Source organism: Amphiprion ocellaris, chromosome 4 (assembly GCF_022539595.1).
Source record: "Amphiprion ocellaris isolate individual 3 ecotype Okinawa chromosome 4, ASM2253959v1, whole genome shotgun sequence".
NCBI lineage: Eukaryota > Metazoa > Chordata > Actinopteri > Pomacentridae > Amphiprion > Amphiprion ocellaris.
In genome coordinates this window covers 25,626,058-25,644,441 of record NC_072769.1, presented here as the reverse complement: position 1 = coordinate 25,644,441, position 18,384 = coordinate 25,626,058, and the positions used below count along the sequence as shown (strand labels likewise).

Genomic DNA, 18,384 nt, shown 5'->3' with positions numbered 1-18,384 from the left:
AACTTACCAGTGAACCCAAATTTACATTTTCTTATATAAAGAACTCAGGATTTCAGGAAAATAAAGGAGAGCTGCTGTCTCACCCATTTTCATATAAGTCAGTTTACACTTTTCTTATGAAAAGCCCATTTTATATTTATGCTTATACTGTTTCTACTCATGTTTATATTTTTTAGGACATATTTTTCTAATTATGTTTGTATTTTTTGGTCAGGATTTTCTATTCATGTTTATCTAGATATTTTTAAATATTTAGAAATGGGCTGATGAACTGGTGGTTAGCACTTCTGCATTGCAGCTAGAAGATCACGATCACTGTGACAAACAAATGCTAATTTTCTTTCTCATGTCTTGGTGAGTCAACATTTTAATTTAGTATCTTTTAAGTTTGATTGCCTGGCAGGAACTGGTGTCCATAAAGTGCAGACTGAACTAAAGATGCACAACAAGCTGCTATAATTCAGTTCAGCTTATATGTTTCAATTAGAGAAAGTATAATTTAAAAAAAAAAATAAAAGTGAGGCTTTTGTCAATAAAATAATAAATTCACAATCCAGTCCTGCTCATGTCAGGACCACGGATCCCTGCTTTGAGGAAAGCTTTGTCTCTGGGGCCCATCTGTGAGGATTTTTCTCTGGCTGTGCTGTCAGTGAGCAGGCGATTGAGCTGTGAAGCTGAGCAGAACAAATCTGTTGCAGTGTGAAGATGCTGAATACAGTAGAGACAACAGGCTGTCAGGAGGCTCAGCCTTCACTTATCAGGAGTCACTCCTCTGTCATCTAGCGCACACGGGAAGTGGAATTAAAGCTGCTGGCAGGGAGTTTTGTTGAATCATAATAGGAAGATAACAATGTGATATTTTGTGTAAATATGGTAAAATATTCTAAATAATGATTTTATAAGTTATCTACTCCAGCTACTTGAATGGCGAGTGATTAAGAGTGTATCCCACTGATGCAGGATGACAGATTAAAGAGATCAAAGAAAAATAAAGGTCAAAATTAAAGCAACTCCCATAATGCTCACTCTTAAAATTCTTATAACATTCTTGATAATAAAATTTCACCCCATCTGCTTGGTAAAAGTCCTTCAAGCTGCATGCCTCCACAGGCTTAGTCCAAGCTGAGATAACCCTTTTGGCATTATTTCTCAAAGGACATTAAGTTTTTTTTTTAACCCTTCAATGGGCACTCATTGAAATACTTGGAAATTCAAAATGTTTAATTTTCATGTTGAAATTCAATGAAGTTACCATATATGCTTCCTTGCCCATTAGTGGCAATAATAAAAAAAAAAAAATCCAAGAAATGTATATATCATCACTTAGCACAACTACTCAACTGTAAAATGTGTGAGTTTCGTCAACTAACCATAGTCAGTTTAGATGTTTCGACCAAATATGGAAGAGGACTGAGCCGCAAGTCCATCTTCTTCCAACTTCGGAGAAAAGAGAAAGTTTGATACGTTCCAGACCTCTGCTGATTGATTTAATGCCATGATGTAGCGTGCTGTAACGCAGAGTGATCTTCGCTGAAAACCACATGCTTCTCCACCTGAAAGGCAGGAGCAATGCCATATATGAGTGTGTGTGGAAGTTACCAAATATGATCACTTGCCCGATAAAGGGCTATGAATTGTTTTAATTTATTCATCTCACTCACGACCCGTAAACAGATCTTCATGTGTAAAATTGGTGGAAATCCCCTTTAAATTCCACAGACAAATGTCAGTGCTGTTTTCAATAACAAGAATTTCCCAATGCATCCTCTGCAGAAACAAGAAACACATAACTAAGTCTCCAGTCCAGATTCAAAATGCTCGCAAATTTATTTTTACAGTAAAAAAAAAAAAAAGGTCTGCAGAGAAAATATTTACATTAATCAAAATACAGGAAAAAGAGCTGGAAAAAACTGCCCACAGCTCCACAATACAGCACACTGTTCTTCAGTTTTGTTGTAGGTTTTCAGTGGATGTCACATGTGGTTGGTGTTTAGGTACGGTCTTATTACACTTTAGTCCCACAAATATTCACCTTTATCTCCCTTTAACTTCAAAATGCGTCTGAACAACTGATGAATGCAAGCACAAATTTCCAGTTGTGGTACACTCTCAAGTCTGAGTTCATCTTGGGTGAACCAAACAGATGAGAATATTGTGGAAAAGTCATTATTGCAGCATTCACTGTTGAGCGCATTCTGAGTGTGGGGCTGGTTTTTTTTTTTTTTTTTTGCCTAATGTGGCTGTACCTCTGGTGTGTTAGTTTGGCTTTAAAGGGGCAGGAGGCAGACTCGCTGAGGCCTGCTCTAAAAAGGCCAGCGGTCCGGGAGGCGGGAGGTCTGAAGGTTTTCGATGTTGAAGGCTCACATCCTCCAGCACTTGTTGCCAATGATGCAGCTTGGTCAAGTGTTTCTGAACCAGCAGCTCCTTCCTCTGTAGCTCATTACGCAACTCTGACACATCCTGCAGAAAAGAGTAAGAAAAAAAACATGCATGAGAAGAAAAAAATGCACATTAACAAACAGAGAGGAATAATTAATACAAAAAAGTTTGAGATTAGCTAGTTTTATACTCAAATGATAGAAAAAAGAAAGTAAGGGAGCAGGAGGTGAAGAGGACAACATGGAACTGTAAGAAAATGTGAGTCAGTCTGACAGTTTTACCTCTTTCACCACCTGCTCTGGTTTCTGCACGGACAGCTGAAGCCTTTTCTGTAAGAAGAAGCACTCTGTCTGCCGAGCCACGTCCAGGAACTTCTGTATGCACTGGTCCACACCTACAGTTAGCAGACAGAAACAAATGCATCAATGCACAGATTACAACATGATATACATTTATTAAAGAAATACAGGGCTTCACTTACCAGTTCGAATCTCCTCCTGGTCTGTCCCGTTAACATAGTCTTGGCTTACCAGTGATGCAAAACATGCCTAAAGAATAAACAGATAAAAAAAAAAAAACATTACATAAAAAACAGTAAATTTGTTTTTTAACAATGTAGTTTAGAATGGGGTTTCAATAAAAGTGGCTGTCTAACCCTCTTGTATCTGAATATAGCAAAACAGGTTTCTGAACAGAAGCTAAATCCAGGGTTGCTTTGCAATGACAATCTGTTTCCCTGTGAATGACGCCATAATTCCAGCCTAAGTCATGGAGAAGTGAAACATATTCTGAAAGGGAAAAGCCACAGTTGTTAAAGAAGTTGTCCCTGACCTCATATGCCTCATGGTCTGGACTGTGATAAAACAATAAGGGGAGAGAGAAGACTATCCAACCAGACTTCAGAGGCTGTGACTATCTATGAGTGTTCACATCTTTGTTTGTCTCTGCTTGTTAAGGTCAGAGCTCTCTGCAAACCAGTTAAGCTCTTCTACACTAGACTGAGAAAACGTCATCATTGGCTTTTTAATTGCAGGAAATATGATGAGACAGATGCCACAAAACTAGGACACAATTGCATTTAAGATCTGAAATGTCTGGCCCAGACTAAATGTAACCAGCAGTATGTGCACAGAGCCATAGAGTAACCCTTACTGTACAGAGGAAACGAGTTATAACATACTGAGTGCAATAAACCAGGAGTGCAGTTCTGTTGTGTTATCATGCATGTCAGTGTGCAATAAACCAGGAGTGCAGTTCTGTTGTGTTATCATGCATGTCAGTGTGCAGACAGCTAGAAAGGGTTCATTTTGTCCAGACTATCAGCTATCTTTCAATTACAAATGTTAATATCTATCTGTAGGACACTGTTTTCTTTTAGTAGCTGGTTTCAGGAGTGAGCGAAGCTGAGTATGTTTTTTTTTTAAAGTCTGACGATGTAAATAACAGTAGATCCAGTCTGTGTCCAATTTGTTTGTTAGCAAACGAATGCTAACAGACGCAGCACAAACTGGGACTAGCCGGCGAAATTTAGCATCAACATTAGAACTTGCTCATGCATATAGGAGAGAAATCTGCGTATGCTTTGCTCAATGACACCGCTGTGAACAAAAGCTAGAGTTTAATTAAATTCCTACAGCACCGACGAATAAAGCGTTAAAACATCAGCTAGCGCTAGCCAAAGCAGCTAACAGTTGGTAGAGAGAGCTAACAGAAGCTAGCACATTAGCTGTCCACCTCGAAGGAAGCTTCCAGTTCATCCACCAGCGTGTTGTTTCCCGGTACTCTGGGAGCGCTACCGGGGAAGCCCGGCTGACCCGGTCCACCGGGACCACCGACGGGGTGCGCACCGGGAGGCTGCTGGCCGGGAAACATCCCACCCATGGAAGACGCCATCTTGATCCGAGTGTTTTCTGGTTGCACAGCCCGCACATGCGCATAAACAAGCTGATGTTGCCCTATGAATCTAACGAAAAGTACGTGGACACCTCTACCTATATATTCTTATTGTTCTGAGGATTTTTTCATGAATTTGTCAAAGCCCCTTATTTATATTAAAGAAGCATCTTTATAATGAAGCCCACAATGATATTTTAGACAACTGTGTGCTTTAGACTATGGCAGCAGCTGTGGAGAAATAGGTCAATATATAATTGTGGGAGTTTTTCTAACATAGTTGAAAGGGATCATCGTTGACATTTTTGCTGTTTTCAGGCCTAAAATCAACATGGCCGCCTATAACCAAACACTGTATGTCATTTTTAGAGAAAGATTCTTCTAAATTTTATATATACAACTGAATAAAATTGAAATTTAAAGTTATTTATAAGCATATTCTAGTAAACCTGTTGACATGTGATAAATCCACACTTGACTCACACACTACTTTATGTTAAATAATTCAGAAAGCCTTGGAGTCTTGCCAGTCTTTTCTTCAGGAGGAAATGACATCATGTCGAGCAGGTCATGTGATCTGGAATTAACACGCTTCCTTGAGAGGTGTTTTTGTAACGGGTAACCTAGTTGAAAGTGATTACAGATACAATTTGTCATTTTCCATATAAAATCTGATATATTTCCAAAAAAGAAATATCTGTCATGATTATCTCAACTTAATAAAAAGAACACAATTAAAACAATTTTAAATAATCTCATTTTTATTATTGTTTACCTAATTAGAAGGTGGTTGTTATTAAATTCGGACGGTTATTTAGTTGACATTTTAGTGATATCCAGTCATTTTTTATTAATAAGTGATTGTTTCCATAATAAATAATTATGGAATGTGTAAATACATGATAGTAATGAACATAAAAAACAGTATATATATATATATATATATATATATTTTTTTTTTTTTTTACTTTTAATAAAAATGTATGCAAAATATATACCATAGACTTCAAAAGTCCCTCAATTGTATATTGACCCAAATGGTTTTTCCAGTTTGGGTTAAAAACATTTGATTCTGGGATGAATTAACACAGTCTTTGTTCTCAGTGTGATACAACAGCAGAGGCACTGAGGAACGCAGTGCTGCTGTGGCTGAACAGCATCAAATTCTTGCAGCAAGGTTCCAAAATCTTGTGACAATCATGAAACAACAAGAGCGGAGGCTGATCAAGCAGCATCTTAGTATCTACAAGTTAGAGATGAGTGTAAAATGCGAGTGTTGCCAACAGAGCCAAAGAGACAACAATGATGACACACACACCTGCTCATGCACTTAAATGTTTTTTTATTTACCAATTAGAATCTATTTATACAACGCATAAAAGATGATTTAAGTGCTACGTAGCTTCAGGTTTCTCTGGTGAAAACATCAGTTTGAGGAATACATTGTGTAGAACAATGAGGCCTAAAAACATTCAGTAAAAACTGTGAAGCTCCATCAGACTGTTTCACTAAATATTTCTTCAGTTCTTCAGAGGAACTGTTCAAATGTGTGTGGATTCTGACCTTTTGTGTTAAGCTCTCATGTGACACACACCTCTGCTCAGTCAGGCTGGATGAATGTGGAAAAGTCTTGAAATTTTTTGTCCATCTCAGCTGTTGTGCGCCAAACCGGCAGCAAACTCCACTAATGTACGTGTAGGTCTGCCAGACATGCCTTTCCTCAGGTAGGGAATCTCGTCTTTGTTACTCATCACGCCAGCAATGTCCAGATGAGCCCAGTGGGGAGCTGAGACGAACTCCCTCAAGAATGCCGCTGCCGTGCACGCACCACCAGAACTGGAATGGAATCAGCAGACATGCTCGTAAAATGCAGGGAAACTATGAACAGTGAGCCATGACCAGACTCTGTTGCTGCTCTGACGCGTCTTGCAGGGGCTGTGAGGGATTACTGTGTGTGGTGAGATACGTACCGGCTGTACTTGCCGATGTTGTTGAGGTCAGCCAGCTGGCTGTCAGTCACCTGTCTGGTGTAGTGCTGGAAGAGAGGCATCCGCCACACTCTGTCACCTGTCACAACACTAGCCTACGCACACACAGACACACACAGACACACACAGACAGACACACACAGACACACACACACACACACACACACACACACACAGACACACAGACACAGACACACAGACACACAGACACACACACACACACACACACACACACACACACACACACACACACACACACACACACACACACACACACACACACACACACACACACACACACACACACACTGTCAACAGAAGAACTGAGGGACTGAGATGCTGTGTTTATTGTGTATTTGCAGTACCTTGTGCAGCTGCTCCCAGAGCCAGTCAGAATTTGTAAACACTCCCGTTGCTGCCGAGCCAAGAGCTACATCCATCGCACCTTGGAGAGAGAGAAGAAGCAACATTTTAGTATTTACTCTTCGTAGCTTTATCGCCTCTGTATTTACTTGTGTAATAATCTCGGTCTAACTGCTTTCACATCCAGTAACAAAGGACACAAGAGGCACTTTTATTGCCTCATGTGCTGCTATCTCCATGACAACAGTTCATGTATGCTCACAGTACAAGCAGCTCGTCGTCAAGACTGAGCCAAAGACAAACCATGGATGTTTTTGTCTTTAAACATTATGTAAATTTGATGCTACTGTTTAACCATCTGAACCCCAAACCGGTTTGAAAGGCATATTGTCTTTACAAAAACTGCAAAATTACACCATTTATCACAGCCGAGTATCCTGCTCTCTCAGAAAACAATCAAATCTTAGCTTAAAATGGTGACATTTCATCAAAACTACTTAATTTTACACATCTCATTAAAAATAAAAAAACATTGGGTGTCCCAGTAGCTCAACTGGTTGAGCGGGCGATTCATAAACGGGCGACTCATAAACAGGCTATAGTCCCTGACGCAGCGGCCATGGGTTCGAATCCAGCCCATGGCCCTGTGCTGCAGGTCTTTCCCCTACTCTTCTCCCCACGTCTCCTGTTTCTATTCACTGTCCAATATAATAAAGGCTAAAGGGACCAAAAAAAAAAACATTTCTCTGACCACATTCTGTAAAAAAAACCAAAAAATGCACTACTCATCACAGCCACAAAGCCACGAGTGATTCAGATGTGACCAACTATCCCAAAAGAAGAATTCAGTGACTTTTCAGCGGAATGAAGAATGTGTTTCCACAGAGCAGAGAGGACACAAATATGGAAACTAATTTAAAATGTAAGTAAAATATATATAGTAGGCAGAATCCCCATTTTCCAGTATTACTAACACCTGTGGGAACTTGGTGTTAGTAAGTTGCGAACTAGTTTGTGAAATAAATTGCTGGAAATTTTGTAAACGATGACCCTTCATTTGGCCTTTTCAAACTAACAAAAATACACTGCTGGTCCAAAAAAAGTCACACACACTAGTATTTCGTTGGACCACCTTTAGCTCTGAGAATGACACGCATTCACTGTGGCATCGTTTTAATACGCTTGTCTGTCACAGCATTTATTTCTGTCCAGAGTTGCATTGATGATAGGAGATTCGGACCACTGGGCACAGTCTTCTCCAGCATATCCCAAAGATTCTCAGTGGGGCTGAGGTCTGGACTCTGAGGAGGCCAATCCATGTGTGAAAATGATGTCTCACGCTCCCTGAACCACTCATTCACAATGTGAACCCTATGAATCCTGGCATTGTCCTCTTGGAATATGCCGTGCCATCAGGGAAGAAAAACTCCATTGATGGTATGGCTGGTATTTTTTAGTATACTTAGGTAGTCAGCTGACCTCATTCTTTGGGCATATAACATTGCTGAACCTGGACCTGACCAACTGCAGCAACCTCAGATCATAACACTAACCCCCACAGACTTGTACGGTAGGCACTAGTCATGGTGAGTGCATCACCTCATCCGCCTCTCTTCTTACCCTGATGCCCCCATCATTTTGGAACAGGGTAAATCTGGACTCATCAGACCACATTAACCGACCACATTTGTTCCTCGAAGATGATGGTCGACCACTATCCTTCAGGTTTTAATAATACATTGGACGATTAACCCAATGTTAGTAGTTTCAGAAATCTCCTTAATAGTTTTCTTTGCTTGATTCAGGCCAATAATTGACCCTCCTGAGACAGTTGAACATCCTTTCCATGACCACAGGATATGTCTTCCAACATGGTTGTTTCAGAAATTAGAAGCTCCTCACAGCATCAACTGGGGTTAAATAAGTTGTTGCAGCTGAAACATATTCATCACTGCAGTAATTATCCAATGGAAGGCTCTTACCTATTTGCTTAGTTAAAGCCAGGTAGCGATTTTTTTTTGTTTGTTTTAGACAACCAGTGTATATTTAAACACCATCCACCTATCTATCAAATCCAGAACTTCTTGCTCCCTGAAGTTGGTATCAGCCCCAAAAATCATGTATCGGTGGAGCTCTAATATTGTCTCCAATGAAAGTACAACCAGAACTGCAGGTTTAAACTTCAAAACGTATGATGTTCATCTTGATTCCAGGTCTTTTTACATTTTTAAACAATGTAACTTTTTTTTTTTGTTTTTTAAGATTAATGGCACCGTAACTGAGTCACACGGCACAGAAGACATTTCCAAGTTCTCTGTGCTTCTAGTCATGGTTGTGCTGTTTTCGTAGATGTGCAGGACTTTTTATTACAGTGAAAATGAGCCCACAATAGGTCAAAAGGTGACAGGAGCAAAGAAACACCCAGAAATTGCTTCGAGTTCAGAAAGAAAAAAAAAACAATGTGAAATCCCACCTGTTAGAGTAGCAACATTGACAATGGCTCTGGGATTGAAGGTGTGTCCATAACAGAGCGCATCAGCAAGGATCAGTCGGCCCTCTGCATCTGTATTATCAACCTGAACACAGCAACAGTGAAACCTGTTCATCTGTACACACACACAGCGCTGCACAACCACACTCAGAGCGCTGCCTGAACCTGTCACATGTCGTCATGGGTCCACCCACCTGGATTGTTTTCCCATTCTTGGCTGTGATAACATCACCTGGTTTGGTCGCCTTTCCACTGGGCATGTTCTCACACAGGGGGGCCAAACCTGAATCAGGGCAGCGAGCTCCTTTTAGACATGCTCAGACTCCATCATGTGTCATGTATGACAGGAAGCAAATACTGTTGGAGGGGATTTAATGTCAAGAATCTCACCAATAATGTTGACCGGCAGTTTCAGAGCTGCTGCCGTGACTATGGATGCGCAGACGGTGGCGGCTCCACCCATATCAGCTCTCATTGCATCCATAGACTGAGAGGGCTTCAGAGAAATACCCCCGCTGCAGACACAGACAGGAGCAGGTCACTATGACGACAGCACTGTAGTGTTTAAAAGAGGTGTGTCCCATTGGATATCATTCTGATCACAGCAGACTATGGTTTACCTGTCAAACGTGATGCCTTTCCCCACTAGGAGCAGCGGTGGCTGCTTGCTGTTGGGTGAACCATTGTAATGCAGCTCCAGGAAGACAGGCGGCTCCTCCGAACCCTTCGACACACTGAGGAAGGCTCCCATCTGCTGCTCCGCTATCCAAGCCTGTGATCTGCAAAGAAAATCAGAAATTACACACAACAGCAGACACATAATCACAGACCTTATTGTGAGTGACGAGCTATTGACAACTGAGCTGATAATACAATTTCTCCATTATTATTATTAGTTTGGTGTTTTACATGATAAAGAGCAGAGCCTGACTGATCACACTCCCAATGTGTTTAAAGTCAGCGAATTAGTTCCATCAGTATTGATTAATGATGCACAAACCTTTTATTTATCGTGACTCGTTCGGCGTGTGGAACAAGTTTCTCTTCGATGGCGTTCGCGAAAGCAGTGGGAGTGATGTGATTGGCTGGAGCTTCCATGAGAAGCCGCGCCAGGTTTTGGCCTTCTGCAAACATGACACCTTTCTCCCATCCGACCATGTCAGCACTAAGAACACACAGACAAAAAACAATGGCATGTTGTATGTCTTTATTTACCCCAACATCAGAGGCCTATGAAGTTCAGTTAGGCTGTTTACCTCCCGTGAAGCTGCGCTGTTACTTTGGTCCTCTTCTTGGATTTGAGTTGATCATACTGAAACAACCCCAGAACGGCTCCTTCTGCAGCTGACTGAGCATCACCACAGCTGTCCACCTCCACATGTTTCACCTCCAGGTCCTGAAGCGACCGGCAGCCAGCTGAGCACACGTAGACAAAGACTCAAATATCAGCCAGGAACCATGAATAAGGAACCTTGTCTGTAGATGAAGGAAGGCGTCTTACCCGACACTGCCTGCCTGATGTTCTCCTTGCTGGTGTCCCAGTTCTCTGCCCCACAAACACCTGCTTTGCTCTTACCCAGGCCCACCACCGCCAAACAGGGAAAGTCCTGGAAAAGAAACAGAGAAGGTTATCCTAAAGTCATCAAGTGATGAGGTTTATAAAACCAATGAGACACCATCTCACCTTGTGAATTCCATAAAATATTCTGCTTTTGCCTTTCTTGAGTGCAGGTCCAGAGCTGGGAATTACAAAAATAAAGTTTATTAAGCAAAACGTTCAAAAGAACAGACACAAGTTAGTCACACTGTTTCTCTGACATTCATAAATAATAATATACTATTATGTTTTGTCTGTGCTGCATTATGGATACCAAAAATATGGAAGCACCAATCATGCCTTTTCTTTTCTGATACAGAATCAATTAAAGTCCAGTACCAATTACACCAGCGCTCTTCTTTCTTTGTCAATTCAGAATCATTATCATACAGTGTGCAAATTTTAATCATGTTATGAAGTAAAAAGTTTATAAAAGGATGTTTTCAAAACATTACGATGACAGTAAGAAACAGATGACTGTGGCTGCACAACTGTTTAATATTTGATAAGTTTATTAAAAATTCAGATATGATCTATTTCACTGAATGACTGCACTGCTAATGTATATTAAATACACAAACATTATAAATACAGATTTTTTGAAGCATGCTCTTTTACAAATACAGACCCAAACACCCAAATGCTTTTTTTTCAGTTGAAAAAAGTGAATTTAATTGAATACAGCTGTGTTAAATGAGGAAAAACAAGCAGAAATTCCCTCAAGAATCAAATTTCCACAATAAAGCATTAATTAAGCACAATATATGCAGTGTATCCACTATATTCTACGTAACTGGAGTATACTTTGCAGTACTGTATCTTGATATAGTATTCACTAAGCAGGATGTCATTGTAATGAAGTATCCTAATCCGTCATATATTTAACTGGATTGTGTGCAAACAGTCATTCACCTCAAGTGATCGGATCTGAACGCAGCGAAAGTATAACTTATGACAAAATTCTCACAGTTTATGAGCTCTAACTAGTGCGATCAAATACAACAACCCTGCTTTAAATGATACTTTTGTAATTTCTATAATGTTCCGTTGTTGTTGATATTGATTTAAACTTCAAAAAGATCAGCTTTGAGCATCTACATAGCTAAACCTCTGGCAAGGATTTGTCAATGAAGACTAGGTGATCAAAAGATCAAGAAAAAAAAGCTCTCAAACTTAATGAGGTCATGTATTTATACAAGTTACTCCGCCAAAGAACACAGCGGAGTAACTAGTGACGATTAGCGTACGTTTGTCAGTCTGTTTGTCTGTCTGTGCGCAACATTACTTAAAAACGGACTAATTGATTTGGGTGAAATTTTCAGGGAAGGTCAGAAATGACACAAGGACCACCTGATTAGATTTTGGGAGTGATGTGGCTTATAGTCTGGGTCCACAGATTTGTTAAACATTTCTGTATCATTGCGAGATAGTGGCACGGCATCACTGTAACTATGACAACAAGTGAACATGACGTCAGCTGCCTGCTGACGATCACATGATTGCGATCCTACTACAAATCCACTGCTGTGGATCACAAATTTTTTTAAAGACAGGAAATCATACAACGACTGAGCAGTCTTGGTGGAGTACCGAGTTCTCTCTGAGTGTTGTTCTTATTAAGTTTGTGGTATGTGCAGTCACAGCCTATATTAGAAAACATAAACAAAGATACAAATATATCTATGACATATCTGCAATATGAAAACTCTCCTTTATAGAATATAATACAGAATATTTGGGGTAATTTGAAAAAACAGTAACATCACATGGTTTCCCCAGCAGAGCAGCTCCGACTCCTTTGTTTACGATACTCTCATCACTGTCTGCAGCGCATGTAACAGAGTACATATCACAGCTGAGTGGAACATGGTACAGCTCCTTCATGGTAAACTGCTAACTAGTTTGTGAAATAAATTGCTGGAATGTTAGCAAACAATGACCCTTTCATTTGACCTCTTCAATATAACTGTATAATTCCTTCCGCTTCTGCAGGAGGGACACATAATCAACGAACCTAATCAATTTCATGCACAATATTTTTGGACTTTTCTATATCTTCTGCAGTTTTTATCAGGTGCAATAGTCTCATTATCAATACCATCACTGTCAAGTGCAATACATCTGTTTACTTTCACATCACTTTCTGTGCATCTATCTGTTTCTTGCTGTTTAATTTACAGTTTACATTTTGTGGTTACGTTATTTTATTGATTTATAGATACTACTCCTTGGCATCCACTTTACACACTTAGACACACACTTACACACTTTGCGTTTTGTACTTTCTATTCTTTATTTATTTATTTATTTTTATTTCTATTTAATTACTAACCTCTCTGAAATTGTGTATATTTCACTAACCTTTTTTACTGCACTCTGGCAAAACAATTTCCCCTGGGATGAATAAAGATGATCTTTTCTTTTATAAAACGTACATTTAAAGAGCATCTGCCAATATTTCGAATTCAGAACTTCTTGCTCCCTAAAGTTGGTATCGGCCCTAAAATGTGTAAAAATATTGTGAATTTTCACCATGAAGGATCAATAAAATGTTATCTTATCTTTTAAAAAAAAATCTGCATCAGTTGAGCTCTATTATTGTCTCTAGAACATGAATTGCAGGTGTAAACTCCAAAAATTACCCTAAAGGTGTACAGTATTCGTTAACAAGGTTCGACAACAATTAAACATTACTGGAATCATAGAGACAGAACTTATTGCATTGAACTGGTTGCTATTGACACAAAACAAGACTCACATTTTCAGCAGCTCCGACAGTTTCCCAGACAGAGACTTATCGAAACCTGCTGCGGCCTCAGTGAGATGAAGGCTGCCATCCTTTCCCTCCTGCTGCTCAAACACTCCTAGCACCAGACCCTGAACACACACACACACACACACACACACACACACACACACACACACACACACACACACACACACACACACACACACACACACACACACACACACACACACACACACACACACACACACACACACACACACACACACACACAGAGAGAGAGAAAAGATACAGAAGCTGAAAACACTCCCATGCCCCGATGAAGCGCAGCACACCCCCTAACCTCACACACAGTTGAACAGACTAGACCCCCTGAAACAGTGTGAAGTGTGGATGAGTCACTGCTGTAATTCTGGAAGTAAAACTGCTCACTTTTCTGTCGCTCAGGTGAGTCTGTGCGACACTAAAGCACCTGCAGGTGTTTGTCCGCACCGCCGCCTTCACAGCTCTCCTCGCAAGAAGCATTGTCACCTGCTGCACATATAGAAACCTCTAAAAACGACTCGTCCACCGAGTTAAAGGTCGTATTCCTCACGTGTGGAAGGAACTGGAAGCTAACCGACCTCAGAGCGTCGCGTCTCTATTACGTCACCAACAAGTGCCAAAGAGGGGCCTTTGTCGCCACCTAGTGACGCTGTGTCCGCAATGTTTAATTTTCTGCTAAACTGTTAAACATTTGACTATAAAATAACGTAGGCAGCTTTACAGGTGATGTAGTCTCACGTAATTAAAAAAACAACAATTCAGGTGACATAAAACTACCAAAAATGCTAAAACAATCGCACTAAATTCATATCTGTCACACACAATCCATACACATGCATTTTAAACCCTGGAAGTGTTTCCATTTTATTTTTAGCTCTGGATCTTGCACAAGTATAGAAACAAATTCCTACCTAAATGTTTATATTTTTCTTATTTTTGATGCTTTTGGCAATGTATTTGCATTTACTGTTTCTCCGATGTTTTAGTTTTTCTAGTGAGTTGACTGGTTCTTCTTGTCTACTACATTTCATTGCATAGTTGACTGTGTGTTTACCTGCATATGACTAATAAACAACTCTGAATCTCTATCTGAATCTGAATCAAAAACAGCTTCCCAGCAAGCAGAGGATGTTCCCAAATAGTTGACATAACTTTAAACAGATGTTCAAAAAAGGAAATATACAGTGCAGCCTTTTTAATGCATTGGTTATGTGTTTGTTGGTTTAAATAATATGTGAAATATTTTAATATGTCACATTACTATGGGTCATTTTAGATGGTGCACAATTTTATGAGGTAGATAAATACATATATATATATAAATAATGTGTAATCATTGATCATTTGCATCTACTTGATAGTAATTTGAAAACTTCAAACACTTACAAGTTCAAATAATGTTAGAAAGAAAACTAAATCTAATGTTCAAAGAACGTTTTAACAACATTTATCATTTCCAGCAATGTTCCTATGAGCTCAAATGTTAGCGAAGAAAAACGGTTGTTTGGAGGAGATCAGGCTTGTCGGATCATGTTTCATAATAATAATAATAAAAGAAGAACGTTCTCAAGTCAACATTCAAAAAAACGTTGGCATCAGAAGACAGAATGTGTTTTTATAAAATGCTCCTGTAATTTGATAACAAAGGTGGAACATTTTGCAACAATATGACATGTTTTGGGGAAGTTGCTGTTAAGAATGTTCTTCTATAAAACATTTCCACAATGTTACATATTAAACAAAAGTTCTCAATGCAACAATTGAAAAATGCTTTAAATACTGGGAACTAAAAGAAAACTTTCTGCTGAAGACATTACTAGGACTTTGCAGAACTTTCTCAGAATGTTTTTGAAATAAAAAAAATAATTATTGCTGTTTTTTTGTATCTTGTGTAATTTAATTAATATCATATCACCTTATCCTCACTGACATCCAAGCTTTTGCAAACTGGATGTGACAGTATATCAGAGCGGAGTTTCATTGCAACGTGGATCATTTCAAGAAATTCGCCGGTGGCCCTGTACTTGGGGATCTGGAAGACGTCACCTTCATCAGACACAGACTTTGACATTGGAATATCCCCGTATTCTGTAGAAACAAGCTTCTTCATCAGCCGACTCTTTTGTTTTTGCTGTTCGCCACAGGAATTTCTTGTAGCAATTCAAATGGTATTTTCCTTCTGATGCAATAAGGTCAAAAACTCCAGAGAGTCTTACATGAATTACTGGGTTGTATTTAAAGGCCTCTAGAATACGCTTTCTTGTGTTGAAAGTGGCCACATTATACAATGTCCCTGTCACTTTTAAATCCTGGCACAGCATGCACAGTTTCCAGTTCACTGGAGCGACAGAAGTTCTCAGCATTTAAAACGTCCTTGGCGTTTTCTCTATGGGTGTTTGGGTCTGACTTGTTGAAGGCTGGTTAGAAGAAGCAGTCTGTGATCTTCTGGCAAGTCTGGATAAGTGTTGTTTGCTGGAAAATGTGGGGTAACAAATTCTGAAGCAAAAACGGAATCAATGCGGTCAGTTGCCTTTCTGTTATCATGATCTTTCAGTTTTCGTCTTGTTTCGGAAGCAGTCTTCAGCGTCTCCTTTCCCTGCAAACCAAGTGTGAATGTTTGTTACTTCGTGTCTTCATCACAAATGATGCACAGTTCAGAAGTCAGGGGTCTCCTTCGTTTTAGACTGCACGTTGGATCCATCACAAAAACCTGTCAGCAACTTTACTCTTCAGCTAACTGCAACAGAAAGCCAATGGTGGGGGTTGGAGAAAGTGCTTTTTACCTTCAGGGCTACACATTGAACATTCACAAGGTTGTTCTTATAATTTTACTTGTTGCATGCAGTTGATGTACAGTACCAATCAAAAGTTTGGACACACCTTCTCTTTAATAGTTTTTCTTTATTTTTATGATTGTTTACATTGTTGATTCTCATATGGAATTATGTAGCAAACTAAAAAGTGTGAAATAAGTCAAAACATGTTTATATTTTAGATTCTTTGCTTTGACTACTGCTTTGTACACTCTTGACATTCTCTCTGACTAAATTCATCAATTGTACCATATATATATATATATATATATATATATATATATATATATATATATATATATATATATATATATATATATATATATATATATATATATATGGTACAATTGATGAATTTAGTCAGAGAGAATGTCTGACTAAGAAGAAGGCCCCATCACTATGTCATGACTAAATTCATCAATTGTACCATATATATATATATATATATATATATATATATATATATATATATATATATATATATATATATATATATATATATATATATATATATATATATATATATATATATATATATATATATATATATATATGGTACAATTGATGAATTTAGTCATGACATAGTGATGGGGCCTTCTGTGTAAATAAGTAGCACCCATTAAAGCTCAGTGCTGCATTTTTGCAACATTGAAAGAAATCCCTAAAAATCACAAGTATTATACTCAAAAAAATTCTTTGAGTTTTCTATCACTAAACATCTTTAGGATGAAGAAAATAAATACTACATGCCTAATCTGCACTAACTACAGACCACATAGTGTTGAAAGTCAATAGTCTATAGTCCTATCTGAAGTACTACATTGAAACTGTCAGAGGTCTCCAGCTTCCTGTGTCGTCTCCATGGAAACCAGACTCCAACCAGCTGAGCAGATCAGCCAATGACAGACGGGGGACTGCGCAGTCGTATTTCCATGCGGCCTGTATAAAAAGAGCCTTTCTCGGATCTTAGCTACAGTCATTACTATAGTGAAAGCAAAAATGCCAGAACCAGCCAAGTCCGCCCCGAAGAAGGGCTCCAAGAAAGCGGTGACCAAGAGCGCAGGAAAGGGCGGCAAGAAGAGGAAGAGGAGCAGGAAGGAGAGCTACGCCATCTACGTGTACAAGGTGCTGAAGCAGGTCCATCCCGACACCGGCATCTCGTCCAAAGCCATGGGCATCATGAACTCGTTCGTCAGTGACATCTTCGAGCGTATCGCCGGCGAGGCCTCCCGCCTGGCTCACTACAACAAGCGCTCCACCATCACCTCCAGGGAGATCCAGACCGCCGTCAGACTGCTGCTGCCCGGTGAGCTGGCCAAGCACGCCGTGTCTGAGGGGACCAAGGCCGTCACCAAGTACACCAGCTCCAAGTAAACTCCTTCATCATCCAACACACAACGGCTCTTTTAAGAGCCACACATGTTCACGAATTAGAGCTCAACGTCCAATGGCAACTTAAGTATTATATATTAAGCTAATTAATACATAAATATACAGTGATGGGCATGTAAGTGTACTTCTTACATGAAGTAGAGGATAGAGAAGCAATTCCACATAAACAGTTTGAAATGTTCTGTTAAACTATGAGGTGAGTCACTTTGAAAACTGTGTAAAGCATAAAAGCAATCATTTTAGCTTCATGGCCTAAACTATGTCAGTAACAAATGTACAAGTTAGTTTCAATATAATTGTTTTTTGGTTTAATAAAATAAACAGTAATCTCTTTTCTGATCACTGGACACTCCACTCTCGTTTTAAATGATGAATTACTGACCAGTCACAGTGTAATTAATATTAGTCTAAATGGCCTTGATTTACATCTGTAATGATTCCAGACAGTCAGACTGCTGTTAGATGTTTAATGGTTTATACGTGTTCATGGAGGAGCTGAAAACAACTGGTTTTATGTTTTACTTGATTTATTGCTGCTGCTCTGCAGCAGTGTTTGTAAAATATATTCTCATGTACTGACTTGTTTATTGTAAGTCATAAGGAAATTCAGTGAATAAACACTTTGTGTACAGGATTAAACTTGAATTCAAATTCAACTATAGCTTATTCTACTATAT

At 39.2% G+C, this 18,384-nt stretch overlaps 3 protein-coding genes across 4 annotated transcripts; 1 reads left to right on the top strand and 2 right to left on the bottom strand.

Annotated features, from left to right (window-relative positions):
* Positions 1 to 1,200: 1,200 nt before the first annotated feature.
* Positions 1,201 to 4,300, bottom strand: med28 (mediator complex subunit 28). 2 transcript variants are annotated; one of them, XM_055009577.1, is made up of 5 exons: positions 4,114 to 4,300; positions 2,861 to 2,927; positions 2,661 to 2,773; positions 2,247 to 2,460; positions 1,201 to 1,553 (listed from the first exon to the last, which is right to left on the bottom strand). In XM_055009577.1, the coding sequence occupies exons 1-4, from the start codon at positions 4,270 to 4,272 to the stop codon at positions 2,257 to 2,259; spliced, it is 543 nt and encodes a 180-aa protein (XP_054865552.1). In that variant the 5' UTR covers positions 4,273 to 4,300; the 3' UTR covers positions 1,201 to 1,553; positions 2,247 to 2,256. The 2 variants fall into 2 exon arrangements, with proteins under 2 accessions (XP_054865552.1, XP_023135205.1); XM_023279437.3 differs by lacking the exon at positions 1,201 to 1,553 and having other exon boundaries at positions 1,803 to 2,460.
* A 1,297-nt stretch (positions 4,301 to 5,597) lies between these two features.
* lap3 (leucine aminopeptidase 3) lies at positions 5,598 to 14,075 on the bottom strand. The gene is made up of 13 exons (XM_023279436.3): positions 13,890 to 14,075; positions 13,470 to 13,588; positions 10,799 to 10,853; positions 10,616 to 10,721; positions 10,371 to 10,530; positions 10,115 to 10,279; positions 9,735 to 9,893; positions 9,505 to 9,629; positions 9,309 to 9,397; positions 9,097 to 9,199; positions 6,626 to 6,705; positions 6,243 to 6,355; positions 5,598 to 6,108 (listed from the first exon to the last, which is right to left on the bottom strand). Exons 1-13 carry the CDS (start codon positions 13,980 to 13,982, stop codon positions 5,922 to 5,924), a joined length of 1,554 nt encoding a protein of 517 aa, XP_023135204.1. The 5' UTR covers positions 13,983 to 14,075; the 3' UTR covers positions 5,598 to 5,921.
* Positions 14,076 to 17,313: 3,238 nt separating this feature from the next.
* On the top strand, positions 17,314 to 17,770 carry LOC111574702 (histone H2B). Its single transcript, XM_023279425.3, has one exon. It carries the CDS (start codon positions 17,315 to 17,317, stop codon positions 17,687 to 17,689), a length of 375 nt encoding a protein of 124 aa, XP_023135193.1. The 5' UTR covers position 17,314; the 3' UTR covers positions 17,690 to 17,770.
* The last annotated feature ends 614 nt before the right edge of the window (positions 17,771 to 18,384 follow it).

Excerpts from the sequence above, each read along its gene's own strand:
- med28 (XM_055009577.1), bottom strand. The coding sequence starts at position 4,272 with ATGGCGTCTTCCATGGGTGGGATGTTTCCCGGCCAGCAGCCTCCCGGT. Across the intron at positions 2,928-4,113 it reads AACTGGAAGCTTCCTTCGAG|GCATGTTTTGCATCACTGGT; the intron begins GTGGACAGCTAA and ends TTTATTCTTTAG. Across the intron at positions 2,774-2,860 it reads CCAGGAGGAGATTCGAACTG|GTGTGGACCAGTGCATACAG; the intron begins GTAAGTGAAGCC and ends TGCTAACTGTAG.
- lap3 (XM_023279436.3), bottom strand. The coding sequence starts at position 13,982 with ATGCTTCTTGCGAGGAGAGCTGTGAAGGCGGCGGTGCGGACAAACACC. Across the intron at positions 9,200-9,308 it reads AGAATGGGAAAACAATCCAG|GTTGATAATACAGATGCAGA; the intron begins GTGGGTGGACCC and ends TGCTGTGTTCAG. Across the intron at positions 6,109-6,242 it reads AACATCGGCAAGTACAGCCG|TTCTGGTGGTGCGTGCACGG; the intron begins GTACGTATCTCA and ends ATTCCATTCCAG.
- LOC111574702 (XM_023279425.3), top strand. The coding sequence starts at position 17,315 with ATGCCAGAACCAGCCAAGTCCGCCCCGAAGAAGGGCTCCAAGAAAGCG.